The 13,278-nt window shown below is 44.5% G+C and overlaps 2 protein-coding genes across 2 annotated transcripts; both read left to right on the top strand.

Annotated features, from left to right (window-relative positions):
• The first annotated feature begins 967 nt into the window (after window positions 1–967).
• bhlhe40 (basic helix-loop-helix family, member e40) lies at window positions 968–4,486 on the top strand. The gene is made up of 5 exons (XM_041950031.1): window positions 968–1,346; window positions 1,469–1,532; window positions 1,627–1,734; window positions 2,115–2,238; window positions 2,350–4,486. The coding sequence occupies exons 1-5, from the start codon at window positions 1,279–1,281 to the stop codon at window positions 3,183–3,185; spliced, it is 1,200 nt and encodes a 399-aa protein (XP_041805965.1). The 5' UTR covers window positions 968–1,278; the 3' UTR covers window positions 3,186–4,486.
• Window positions 4,487–9,210: 4,724 nt separating this feature from the next.
• LOC121615663 (N-acylethanolamine-hydrolyzing acid amidase-like) lies at window positions 9,211–12,507 on the top strand. The gene is made up of 11 exons (XM_041950032.1): window positions 9,211–9,587; window positions 10,025–10,189; window positions 10,312–10,435; window positions 10,600–10,690; window positions 10,786–10,871; window positions 10,946–11,118; window positions 11,223–11,285; window positions 11,375–11,441; window positions 11,573–11,601; window positions 11,944–12,013; window positions 12,100–12,507. The coding sequence occupies exons 1-11, from the start codon at window positions 9,277–9,279 to the stop codon at window positions 12,106–12,108; spliced, it is 1,188 nt and encodes a 395-aa protein (XP_041805966.1). The 5' UTR covers window positions 9,211–9,276; the 3' UTR covers window positions 12,109–12,507.
• The last annotated feature ends 771 nt before the right edge of the window (window positions 12,508–13,278 follow it).

The following is a 13,278-nucleotide window of genomic DNA, read 5'->3' as shown; positions in this document are numbered from 1 at the left end:
CTTTAGCCTCCGGCTGCTTCGGGACGTCGGCGGGTGGAACCGACCGACCGGTCGGGCGCTCTCGGTTGACTGCGCGCGTGACGTCACCGGCAGGGATCCGCTCCTCGGCTCGCTCGTGGCCATGAGGAGCGCAACGTGACAGCGCGGCGGGGACGGGCTGCGGTAATACTGCGAGCGGCAGCCGCGGTCACACACGGGACGCTTCCAGCGCCACTCCAGCGTTTGTGCGACTCACTTATCATTCGTGTCGTCTGTTTTAAAGCCCATAAACTTCAATCCACAAAGAAAATGAACAAACTATATAATGAAGGATTAGTAAAACGTATTAAAACTCATATTTAAAGTCATTCATGTTAATCGCAGAACAAAACACTGGAAATATTCTAAGTTTTTTTATTATTATTTTTAGTATCAAAGTAGCCTATAGGCTAGCTGTTCTGCTATTAACGTGCTATTAAAAGCATGGTTCATTGTGGTCTAATATCCGAATAATATTAGCTATTACAAACACACAGGGTTTACTTTATTGTGAACATATCCCACTTTTTCTAACCTCTCTAGCTATTGACGAATAATAAAAAACGAATAAATAAATAACTTCCTGGTGTTTGTCAGTCCATAGTATTTTCAGCTGCGCTGTTATTAATATAAACGGTGCCATGTCTGCAGTTTAAGGGCTCGTGTTTCGGTGAGTGTTGACGAGCTAACTGTTGCTCCACTTACTGTCTCTGCAAACACGGCTCTGCCTGCACAGCCGGAGCATGGTGGTACACGGGACTCGGCCCCGGTGGAGGAGTACTACAGAAATGGGTTGTACTCCAGCAGCAGGGCGAGGAGGAGGGGGTGCGCGCGTGCGTGCGTGTCTGTGTGTGTGTGCGTGCGTGCGTGCGTGCGGGGAGGGTGAGGAGTTTGAAGCGCCGTCCAACACGTGAGGCTCATGTGACGGTGTCGAGTCTGTGTCTCCAGCAGAGAGACGTGCCTGCAGTCACAGGGTTTATTTAACACGTAGTCACAAACCCACCCAGCTCTCACACATTGTGCCGGCCGCGGAGCCTCCCGAGACACACTACTGAGCCCGGACCTGAGGGTGACAGCGCGCCGTGCCCAGCTCCACAGCACGCACACTGGATAACAGGACCTACTTTTTCCTGTCGTTTCATCTTTTTTTGTACGACTGCTTTTTTTTCTTCTTCGGTTTGAAGTGAGCCCACAGAGACGCGTTTGGATCGATTTAAAGGCTTTTTCAAGTAATTTATTCGGATTTTACTGTTAAGCGACATGGAGAGGATTACCAGTGCGCAACCACCTCCCTGTGTGCCAAAACTGGATATAGCTGACATGCAAGGGTAAGAGAAAAAAAAATAACTAAAATTATTCTGTTCTTTTCTTTACCTACTATGAAGCACTTTATGCTGAACCCAAACTGGCCCAGAGCTTAAAACTAACTCATTTTATCTTGTCTCCAAAGAATGGATTTCCCCATTTATGTGTACAAACCCAGGAGGGGCATGAAGCGCGGGGAAGAGAGCAAGGTAAATTCAAGTTGAAATGCATCATTTTCCTGCATTTATCAGTTGAACCCGAAGCAGCCTGGATCTCACAGACAGCATTTCGATCCTCTTCCAGGAGACCTACAAGTTGCCCCACCGACTAATCGAGAAGAAGAGACGTGACAGAATCAACGAATGCATTGCCCAGCTGAAGGATTTGTTGCCAGAACATCTTAAGCTTACAGTGAGTATTATCTTCTACATATGGCCCGTCTGCCAGCAGTCAGACAGTCTGAGACGCCACATGGTTCTGCTGAGCAGTTTGTTTGCTCCAGCCTTTGGATTCAGGTTTTACCTCTCAAATAAAATGAAAGTTTGGGGGTTTTAAAAGGAGAATAGCTGTAGATTGGCTTTTTTTCCCCTTCTCAATTTTGTCAATTTCTTAATGTTATCGTCTAAATTCTAACAAGGGTTTAGATTTGGATTTGTTGTTGAGAGTTGTGTGTGCGTGTGTGTACGTGGATTGCATGACTTCCCGGGTGTTTGAGGCTCGTCCTCTGTTCAGCTGCAGAATGTGTTACATAAGAAAGATCAACATGCTTATCGAAGGTCTTCCTGTTTTAGACGCTGGGTCATTTGGAGAAAGCTGTGGTGCTGGAGCTCACTCTCAAGCACGTGAAAGCCCTGAGTACCCTCCTGGAGCAGCAGCAGCAGAAAATAGTCGCGCTACAGAAGGACCTGCAAATCAGTAAGTGTGACGCTGGGATGTTGCGTGAAAGTACAGACAGCTGTGTTTCATGAAGAGGTGTGCTGCTCTATGAGGAAACTGTGCAGTAACATTGGTTTTCTGATCGTACAGGTGATCATGGAGGCGACAGCGCAGAGAGCAGCAAGGAGATGTTTCGCTCCGGCTTTCACTTGTGCGCAAAAGAGGTGCTCCACTATGTGGCCAGCCAAGAAAGCAGCAGGGACCTGTCTCCTTCCCGTGTCATCAGCCACATCCAGAAGATGGCAGCTGAGGTCCTGCAGCATGGAAGCAGCCTACACCCAGACGAGTCCGCCCCTCCGGCCCCAGAGGAACTGAAGAAACCTGCTGGGCAGCCCCAGGGCCCAGCCAAGAACTGTGTTCCTGTCATCCAAAGGACTTACCCCCATGGAATGGGGGAGCAGAGCGGAAGTGACACAGACACAGACAGCGGCTACGGGGGCGAGCACGACAAGCGTGACCCCAAAGCCAAGTGGTCAGTAAGACACGCAAAGGAGGGGCAGCTCAAGCAGGCAGTGTCGGAGAGGACGGCCGGTGCCATCAAGCAGGAGGGTGATGAGCCTCAGGCCAAGAAGTCCAGGTCCGACTCCTCAGAGGACGAGGTTCTCCCCGGTCACACGGCAGGAGGTCCTGGCAGCTACATGAGCTTCTCCCCCAACCAGCCCCCATTCTGTCTCCCCTTCTACCTTATCCCCCCCGCAGCTGCACCAGTGACAGCCTATCTGCCCATGCTGGAGAAATGCTGGTACCCCGGGGGCATGCCTGTTATGTACCCGGGCATGAGCGGCTCCGCGGAGACCCTCCCCTCATCTCTGGTGATGTCCCCAAGGGCAGGCTCTCCAGTGCCCCTCCAGAACCCCATGGACTCCCCTGCTCTTCACAAAGCTTTAAAGCAGGTTCCCCCATTGAACTTGGAAACCAAAGACTGAACAGATGGGTTTCTGTTGGAATCTTTCCCTCTGAGAGTTGATGGGGTCGGACGGCTGGCCCACTGAAAAGAGGGTAAACAAACACAAACGCACTGGTATCCCTTCAAACCACCGCCAACGTTTGGCGCGTCAGAACATTGACCCCAGCAGAGAACCCCGAATGGCCACCGCCGTTTATCGCCAGCTCATCGCACGCTGAAACAGGACTTCAGTGGGCCCATGAGAAAGCTCATGGATCACCTGTTGCATGGCTCTGAAACACTGTGAAGATGCTCAGTTTAAAGACGACGAGTGCGCAGGAGCTTGCTAGAGGGTTTTTTTTAAAGCAAGGTTCGTTTTCTTCACCCTCAGTGTTGAATGTCAGCGGTAACCCCAGAATGTAAGGCACAGAAAAGCCCCCCCAGAATTATTTGGACCTACTTTTTGCACACACACCAGTCTGTAATGAATGTAAAGATTGAACAAAAGCCCCTTGTAGATGCTGCTTGAAATTCTCATTACCTGCTGTAGATCTGTGATTGGAGGATCTACCTTCAGTGTTTGTCGCTCCTGTAACTGCAGCAAACCATTGTTTAGACTAGAATGTTACCAAAAAAGAAAAAAAACAGAGAAGTCTGGTCCGTGTCGACCAGCACGTCACAAAAGACGTTGCTCTTTTGACCCTTATTACCTTGGAGCTAATTGAACACAAGTGTTCACCGTGTTCAGAGAATTCAGGGCGTTGTCACTGTACGAGGTGTGTCACTCACGTCTATGAAGAGTGATGTGGCCATACACGCTTTTACCATTTAACTTGTGACTCATGACTATTCGTGCATCTAGATGGCGTTCCTGTGAAGTCATGTCTTGTAAGTATTATTTTTTGTTTATACTACTCGTACATCTCTATTTTTGATACGTGACCCACTGAGTGTATTTGCATCGCTACCGGAGGAAGGCTGACGCAGTCCTTTGCTGTACGCCAGGAGAGCGTGTGCAGTATATCGCATTGTGCTCAGCCTGATTTGCATCTTGCCCACAAATTCCCGGTCAAGCTACGGCCTGACCTCAGCTCATGCTGTTGCCTTTACTCGTTTAACGCAGACACAACGACGGCAGGCGTTTCAATGTATTTGCTTTAAATGTGTCTGTGGCAAAGAGAGTGAATGTAAAGTTCAAACAAAAATAATAGTTTTGTATAGAAAGAGGTACTTGGGATTTTTATTTTGAAATGTAACAAAATGCTGTTTGTTGTACATATTTTGTATATAAAGTATTATTGATATATATTAAACTATTAATAAAGCTCCCCCAACCCCCCATGTGGAATTTGTCTTTCACTGCCTGGTGGCTTAAACGTGTTGTAGGCAGCCAACCTGACAGCTCCTCATAACAACACATACTTACGTAACACTTACATAACCCATAGAGCAGCAGAGTCTGTGTAAATCAATAACATGTCTTAGATTACAGGCTGTAAACATTTCAAATTGCGAAGCATTTCTAAGGAACTATCTGTGGGATGTTAGTGAATTTTTAAAACAGTGAAAACTGCAACTTTTAGCTTGTCACAACGGGGATTGTGCTCGCTAAATACTGTCATGAATATGACACACTAATAAAAACTGATCCTGCAGTCCACAAGGTCAGCATAGAAGCTAGAGATAATAACTTTTTGGCCTTGCTTTTCCATAAAAATGTAGACATAAACTACAAATTCACTGAATTACCTGAATGTTATTTTCTTTTGGTTTAGTCATTTCACTCCCGTGCAGGTTATATGGTTTATATCCTGTATTGTAGCCGCTGTAACAATATTGAAAGTCTGCTGAGTAGGAGCAAAAAATGTGTCTGGCAACTTGAGAACACCACAGTGGATGGAAATGGTATTTGAGGTTGCGGGGGAAAGGGCTATATCTTTGATTTACTTTCACATTTGATATTATGGAAGACCAGTCTCAGTCTCCGCCAACCTCCTGCTGCTCGCTGACGGTTTCCTGGGTGGTATCGCTGCTGTAGTTGTAGTGATAGTGAAAATAAAAAGGACCGGATCATATGCTTTCCACCCACCATGCCTTCTGAAGAACTGTGAAAATGCCATTTTTTTCTTTTTCATAATCTTTAAAATAATTCTAAACAGTATTTTGTAATTTGGTCTGCTCATAAATGAAGTCAACACAGCATTTTGAGATTTACCTCTAAGACGCTGGTTGACAGGCCTGATGTGCTCAAAAATGCAGCACCAGCCCCACCTTGTGGATGTAGAACTACACTCCAAGCTGGATGCCATTTTTTTTTTTTTTTTTTTTTTTAACCAAGCTATAAATCTTCATTAGGCCTAAACTGATATGGTGCTGCAACAAGGAGCAACTGAAAATATGTCAGTAACAAATTAAACTTTCAATCTGAAGCCTCTCAGATTTTCCATCAAAATATTCTGATTGTTTTGGTCATTGTCCGGTGTACTGAACACTACAGAGTTTTAAGAGAACGCAAAACTTTAACGCCGCTCTAATCAATATTTTTATATTATCAACTGATCAATCACATCATGTACTGTGAAAGGTGGTGCTAGTAGTGGCAGACCCACAATCATCACCCAGCTCTGTAGTTCCTCCGGAGCATTTCAGCGTCTTTCAGTTCACTGTTTTGGTTTTACTGGCTGCAGCTTTATGTTTTGGTTCTCTCTCACTGCTCTCGTTGATTTCATTTCCAGCCACAGCAGGAAGTAGTTTTCAGTGGAAAAGCTCTGATAAACCCACTGTACACTGCCTGCCCGGCGCCATACAGCCAAACCACAACATTAGCCGCTAGCTGGTCAACACGGTGAACATTTAGCAGCTAAAGAGCCAGATCAGGAGCACAAAGGTGATGGCACAATGGACGAGGCAACTACATCCACAGAAGAGCCTGGACAGCTGCTCAGGATGCAAAGGACATGAAACCAGCCAAAGGCACTTTGGTGACCATCGTTATATCTAACGTATAACATCTGACTGCTATAGTGTTAATCATCATCCAAAGTTGTCACCGCTGCACTGCAGTGCTGATATCACACGCTAGCTACATGCAACTCTACTTTGAATGGATCTGGCTATTCGTATTGTTTGTTTTCTGTCATTCCCGATTAGTCCACAGTTTTATCTGAATGTACTCTTTACTGACTGGAAGGGAATTCATAATTGAGCCGAGGCGGGATGTGGCCTCTCTGGAGCCTCGCTGCCTGAAGAGGCAACCCTGATGGCCTCTGCAGAAAACACTGACACCAGTGTCACAGAGGCAGCGAAAACACATAGTCACGGGATAAAAATTGGCTTCCAAGAACCGTAGTAATGTGATAGCAAGCATAGACCTTGTTATTGAGATGCTGGCTGATAAATGGCTAACTTTGAAACTTGGTTTCACAAAGGACATAACAGCTGGGATGACTGCGGACCTTGTGTGCACAGATATGGCCTCCATGGTTATTGCTGAGAATAGTGTGTGCACTGTGAATGAGGCAGCAGGCAGAACGGTCAGCGCTGCGAGGCTGATTTCACACAAGGCTCCAAACACGTTGTGAGCGCTCGCCAAAGAAAAGGTTGACCTTGAAGAGAGGGTCCAAAAACATCCATTCTTTCAGCCACAAGGGGGCGTGGCTGAGGACAAGAAGCTATCAGAAGAACCTGATGCAGATGCTTCACGGGTATGTCAAACTGTACGAAGACAATATGGCCACCTGAGCGTGATGTCAGAGGAAGAAGGGCTGTGAATTTTTTTTTAAAACTTATCCAGATGCAACACAGTGAATTAAGTCAATTCAGTGTGACGTGCCTTCATGCATTTTTGCTAATGGCTCACAGTTTATGTTGCAACTTCATGCATCATGTGAAACAACAGCTTGTGACTCTCTGCATGGATTTTTTGATTTGACAGCTACAGTTGAACATTGTATTACACATGCAAAATGAGTTTATGGCAGCTGGATCACAGTGCATTTTCACCCAATTGTGTGCAAGTCATGTTGCAGCCCCTCCCCGACCAACAAAAAAAATAAAAACTCTGCTTTTTTTGAGGCTTTTGATTTGAATTCTAAAGCATCATTATTTAGCCATTATCTAATTATCTAATCATCATTAGTTCAGGCATCACATGCCACTGTGTGTGACATCTGTGTGCGTGCATGTGTCGTGTCTGTGCGTGTGGGGGTTTGTGTGTGTATTACTCACGTTGTGGGGACATGCATCTACACATCCGTTTGGATTAATCACATTGTGGGACTCGCCTTCCTTATGGGGACACAATGCAAGTACATGATGTAAATCATTACATTTTAGGATGAAGACGTGAGTTAAGGTTAGGGTAAGGCAGTGGTCATGGTTATGGTTATTAGGGTAAGTCTCGAAAAATGATTTTGACTGTGTGTGTGTGTGAACCACAGAACTCTACAGCAGTCCTTATTTAGAAACACAGCATCATATAGAGGAGGTTATAACACCTGAATGCTGAGACGCTTGTGAAGACTCAGATTGTTACTAAAACCAACTCTCAGCGACACGGTGGAGTTTTGTACGAATAATTGTCTAAAACAGGCTCAACTGCATTTCATTCAAATGGCTTGTGGTGCTGGCTCAGTTCCTCAGTTTGTGGGGAGGGGAAGCTTCACTGCAGGTAATCTACTGAGCATCTAATGATGGCCAAGAAACGTTTCCTGATTTTACAAAGATTAGAACATGTACATATTTATTTATTGCGTAGCAATAAAGATGTTGATATTTACACCAAACATTTTTCAAGCTTAAAATATCATTGTTTTCATTCTTGACTGAGTGAGCATCTAAGAGCACTTTGTCTGTACAGTCAACTAGCAGCGATGGAAGGTTTTGACGTATTGGTTTAAAAATGAAGGGGTTAAACAGCCCAGTTTTAAAGCCTAAATCATTAAGCTGTCAAGCAATTCTTAGCTTGTGTCCTTCAAACACATCATTGAACAATGCCACCACTTTGTAAAGTCACTCAATGAACTACATACTGTAAGAAATAGGGATAGTGCAGCGCCATAATGTGAAAGCACATCACCTTTTTTCCCTGTTGTCTTCAATTGCCAGTTAACTTAAAATGTGATAATAATTTCATAAATACTTTGTTCAAAGCTCTACAAAGCTCACCGAGTAAAGACACACTCTGAAGATTAGAGCTGCAGGGAATTACTGCGTTCCTTTGGGCAAAAACAATAATACAATTTCCGGGAGGACATTTTTCAAAATAAGAGCGTACTGTCAACAAATTACAGGCCACTTCCTTACGGGTAAACTTCGCCATGTCCACAACAACAACAACAATAGCAATAGCAATAAAAAAAAAGGTACAGTGCCAAACACAAGCATATCCGTAATTTTTAATTACACTATTTATTGTTCTGTCCTTCTTCCTATGAAATGATTTGGCCTTCAGTTCAGCTGAACTGCACAGTTGTGACACTTTGAGAAGCAAGAGCACAGTGGATGGATTTTTTTTGTTGTCAACAGGGAGCCCATGCCAAAAAATAAAATAAAATAAAATAAAAATAGCACAAGTAATAGTGAGACCTGATCATTGTAGGAAAGTTCTTCATGTCACCAAAACCAGAGAGTTCCTCTTTTAACCTCAGTTAGTCTGGTTCCTCTAATTGACTTCCTGGAACACTGTGGGTGGGCCTACCCCTAAACACCCTGTGCTCTCAGTCTATTATGAGAAATTACTTTTTATCGAGTTACCCAAGTGAGGTACAATTACACATTATTATTATTATTATTATTATTATTATTATTATTATTATTATTATTGTTGTTGTTGTTGTTGTTGTCGTGATATATGCAATTAAAGAAATACACATTATATGATAATAAAAACTACATTAACTCAAAATTGTTAGTTTTGATGTACTTGTAATTAATTAGAGTGTTTCCATTTTATCTCTATGCTGATATTATTGTGATTATTATTGATCCAAAAGCCACTGGTTTGCGTAAACTGCCTGTGCACTGTGCGACCTTTGTACTGACCAGCTTTTATACTGAAAAAGTCGGAGCGGAAGTTTCATTGTTGTTCGTCCCAGCCGAGATCTTCTCCTAACCCTCACCAAGTAGTTTTGATGGCTGACCTGAGCCGTGCCGTCGGTGTGTCGTGCAGCAGGCGCGCCTGCGGCCGCAGTGTCTCCGCTGGTAGTCGCCGCTGTGCCGCCTCCGGTATCGGCCCGCGGCTGGCTCCGACCGGCCCGCTCGGGATGGCGCGGGCTGCGCTGCTGCTGCCGCTGCTACTCGGACTCCTGGCGCCCTGCCGGGCAGAGTTTGCGCCACCCACGCTGAATATCAACCTGGATGAAGATCCAGAGGTGCGATGGGCGCCTCTGACCAAAGTCTTTGACGTGGACTTTCTGAAGAAAGCCGCCGCAGAGGTCATTGAGTAAGTTTTCCAGCAATTAACAATATATTAAAATGATTTCTGCTGTAGAAGTTATCCATGAGTTATTATTTAGTGTGTATTTAAACATTTTTAACATCATAGGAGTGATGCACATATATTCTATTGAAAGAAGGATTGTCAGGGTGGAAATCTGAACCCTCTCTGGAAACAAACAGCCACAGATTGCATGCTTTCACTTTCATTATGAGTGGTGGTAAACAAGGAGGGGAATGAACTACAATGTAATCATCACATAACCACAAACAGCAAAAGAGCTCATTCTGTTAGAAAGCCACAAACATGCTGCCTTAAACATGAAGTTAATTTTGACACATTATGGCAGCTGTGGGTGAGCAGGAATTCTAAGGGGTGGCTCAGTGAGCACGGTGATTGTGACAGTGATTGCACTTTTCTTTTTCCTGTTTTGTTTTTGTCAGCTCCACAGTTCCTAAATGGGTGCATTATGTAGTGAAGCCGATTGTGACTGCCCTGGAAAGCTATATTCCTCAGCCGTACGCAGGGGAGATCCGCGGCATGGCCTCACAGTTGGGAGGAAGCCTTGCGGATGTCGTCATTCTCAACTTTGCCTATGAAATTTCTGCGTATGTCTGATTTTAAGTCTAATTACACATGAATAACAGAAACGTGTGACCGATGCAGGGCCACAGAGTGTGGGACAGTGAGAGCCCACTCATGCATGTAAACAAACTTTCTGCCTTCGTAGATTTTGCACTAGCATCGTAGCTCAGGACACAAATGGGCACGTGTACCACGGCAGGAACCTGGATTATCCACATCCCAACCTGAGGAATCTGACTGTCAACGTAGTTTTCTTCAAGAACGGAGAGGTACAGTATGTATTTATAGCATTTAAACACCCAATCACTGTGGTGCCTCCTCAAACTGAAAAAACAAAAGAAATGGTGAATCATTCATCACTTCATTTTAGTTAATGAATGTCTTTGAGGTGACCAAGGATTTGCTTTTGTTGCTGTTTGTTGACACCATCCAGGTGGCGTACCGTGGAACTTCATTTGCTGGCTATGTTGGCCTATGGACAGGACAGAGTCCTAACAAGTTCACTGTCTCTGGCGACCAGCGGGGTGAGACCACCTGTCTCCTCAGCAGCCGTGAAGCCCTGTTGTGATGACCGCAGCTTATGTTTCTTTTTGCTTGCATGTTTGTTTGTGGTCATCAGGCAGCGAACACTGGTGGAACTGGTGGAAGAACGTGGTGTCTGCCCTCCTCTTTCGGAGAGCCCCAGTGAGCTGGCTGGTGAGGGAGGTGAGTGTGACGCAGAGCGATGAAGACGGTTACTGTATGAGGAAATGAAAGTTTGACTAAGTGAACGTGTGCAGACGCTGGAGGAAGCGGAGGACTTTCAGGATGCGGTGATGCGTCTTTCCAAAATCCCCATCATCACTGGCGTGTATTACATCGTGGCTGGCGTGCGAGCGGGAGAGGGGGCCGTCATCACCAGGGACCGGATGGGCCCCGCTGATATCTGGCCACTTGATCCTGTGAACGGAGGGTAGGCGAAATAAAGCATCTGAGCAGGGTTAGGGTTACTCTGGTGTACCAGGGTGTGTGTTGCACAACTGTACCCAAACATAAAAGTGTGTGTTCCTGTTTCAGATGGTACAGAGTGGAGACGAACTTTGACCACTGGCTTCCTCCCCCAGCCTGGGATCATCGAAGGTGACTCATCTCACATGATGAATACCTCCACAATACTGTTACTGTTATTATTATTATTATTATGCTGTTGTGATGTGTTTGTTTCATAGAGACGCTGCCAACAAAGCACTAAATGCTACGGGCCAAGCTCACATCAACTTGGAGACACTTTACCAGGCGAGTCTGGGTTAAAAAGTCTCTCAGGGGAACAAAGTACAAAGCACACGTGATACCGAGGCAAAATGTGTGCTGCACATTGTGAACGTCAGAGACAATGTATGGATTTGTAACCGCGTCTCGCCCTGCAGGTTTTGTCGCTGGTTCCAGTGTGTAATGGGTAAGCAGAATGCCATCTGTTCATCGGGCTCTCATTTTTGTTTCAAGGAACCACATGACTGTCCCTGCTGCTGAGATGGGGCGACTGTTTCCCTCTGCCCACCTCAGCGATAATGTCAACAGGCCTTTGTTTGTCACCATACTTCAGCACATAGCATGTAGCATATAGAACAGCAGTAGCTGAGCTTCAATTAAAACAATCACAAAGAGAGTTTCAGGCTTATTTTTTTTACATCCTCATGATTTATTCTCATATTTTTAAGGAGTCTGTGCATAGCTTGCTTTCATCAAGTTTATGTTTTGCATGGCATTTGATCATATCTCTTGTCTGCTCTGTTGATAGAGGGACTATTTACACAACAACAATGAGTGCAGCCTCCCCTGAGAAGTACAATACACTTGTCAGGCCGCAGGTAATTACATCACATCTTATATTAGATTGTATTCTCATCTCTCAACTGTTCCCTGAAAATCTGAGATTCCTATTTTCTCTTTTAAGGGCTGTTGACTGAACTGACAGCGATCGAGCAGTCAGCCAACGTGCAGATGTCCTTGTGTGTCTGAATATCATGAGCACGTACAGGTTCATCGTCATGTGGAGATTATATAACCACTGGCTATGGAAGGGAATTGGACTCAAGCATCTCGAGGGCGACAGAGCTTTGCTGCCTCTAATAAAAGAAAAATTGCTGTGATCATTTTTCTCACCTTGTGTACCCGCAATTTATACGTCAAGCCTAACAAAATGTTGTTTGCTTTAATGATTGCCGTCATTTTGAGTGTTTCACAGGCCGTAACGTGTGTGTAGCAGTCACCATCCTGTGGTGTTCAGAGGATGATGCATTGAAGAATACGCTCAATGTGTCGTAATTACATGTTAATGTGTTGCAATAAATTGTAAACAGAGGCTTTCACTGCGTCCCTGTTTCTATGGTTACTCATGTCAGGTTAATGTGTGATGTAGCTAGGGAGTTCATTCAGAATGGTTTCACTGCAGCTACTTAGTTGGTGTCCATTATCAGGAATTACTGTAATCGACACCCTGCAGCCAATGAGAATCAAGTATTCACAGAGACCAAGATATAATGCAAAAGGAAGTCACCGTCCACCAGCAGATAAACTGGATCAATGAAATCACAGTCCACACCAAGCAGTAGGCTGTAAGCAAGTAACTTAGTAAAAAGAAAACATTCAAAATGAGCAGTACTTGAAATTCTTTATTTATGACAGTTTATTCTCCCAGTATTTTCCAATGCCAAAAAAGGTCAGAACTCGGTGACACTACCTGAAAATGCTCAAGACAGCACTATACACTCCTTGTTCCACCATTTGAAAACAGCAGTAAAGTTACACATTGCAGTAGTTAGGGGAGTAAGTGAGTACAAGACACTGAATATGTACGATTCACATTTTTTACTGTATATGTGCTTTGCATTTCTATAGCATTGTGCAAAAGAAAAATACACTGCAGTCACTTATTTAGAACAAAAATAAGAAACACCCTTTTGGTAGAGCTGTGAACAATCTAACAGTACAAACTCTGTCAAATTTGCAGAATTTGATAACTAGTTCAACAATTTTGTATGTAATGACTCAAGCAATAAAATGAAGACTATTAGTTTTATTGGGAATGACTATTCATGAGCATGAGCAAATGATAATGTTAAAACAGCAGAGA

The sequence above is a fragment of the Chelmon rostratus genome, chromosome 2 (genome assembly GCF_017976325.1).
Source record: "Chelmon rostratus isolate fCheRos1 chromosome 2, fCheRos1.pri, whole genome shotgun sequence".
NCBI classification, from domain to species: domain Eukaryota; kingdom Metazoa; phylum Chordata; class Actinopteri; order Chaetodontiformes; family Chaetodontidae; genus Chelmon; species Chelmon rostratus.
The sequence above is the reverse complement of the archived record's forward strand: the minus strand, read 5'-3'. Positions and strand labels throughout refer to the sequence as shown.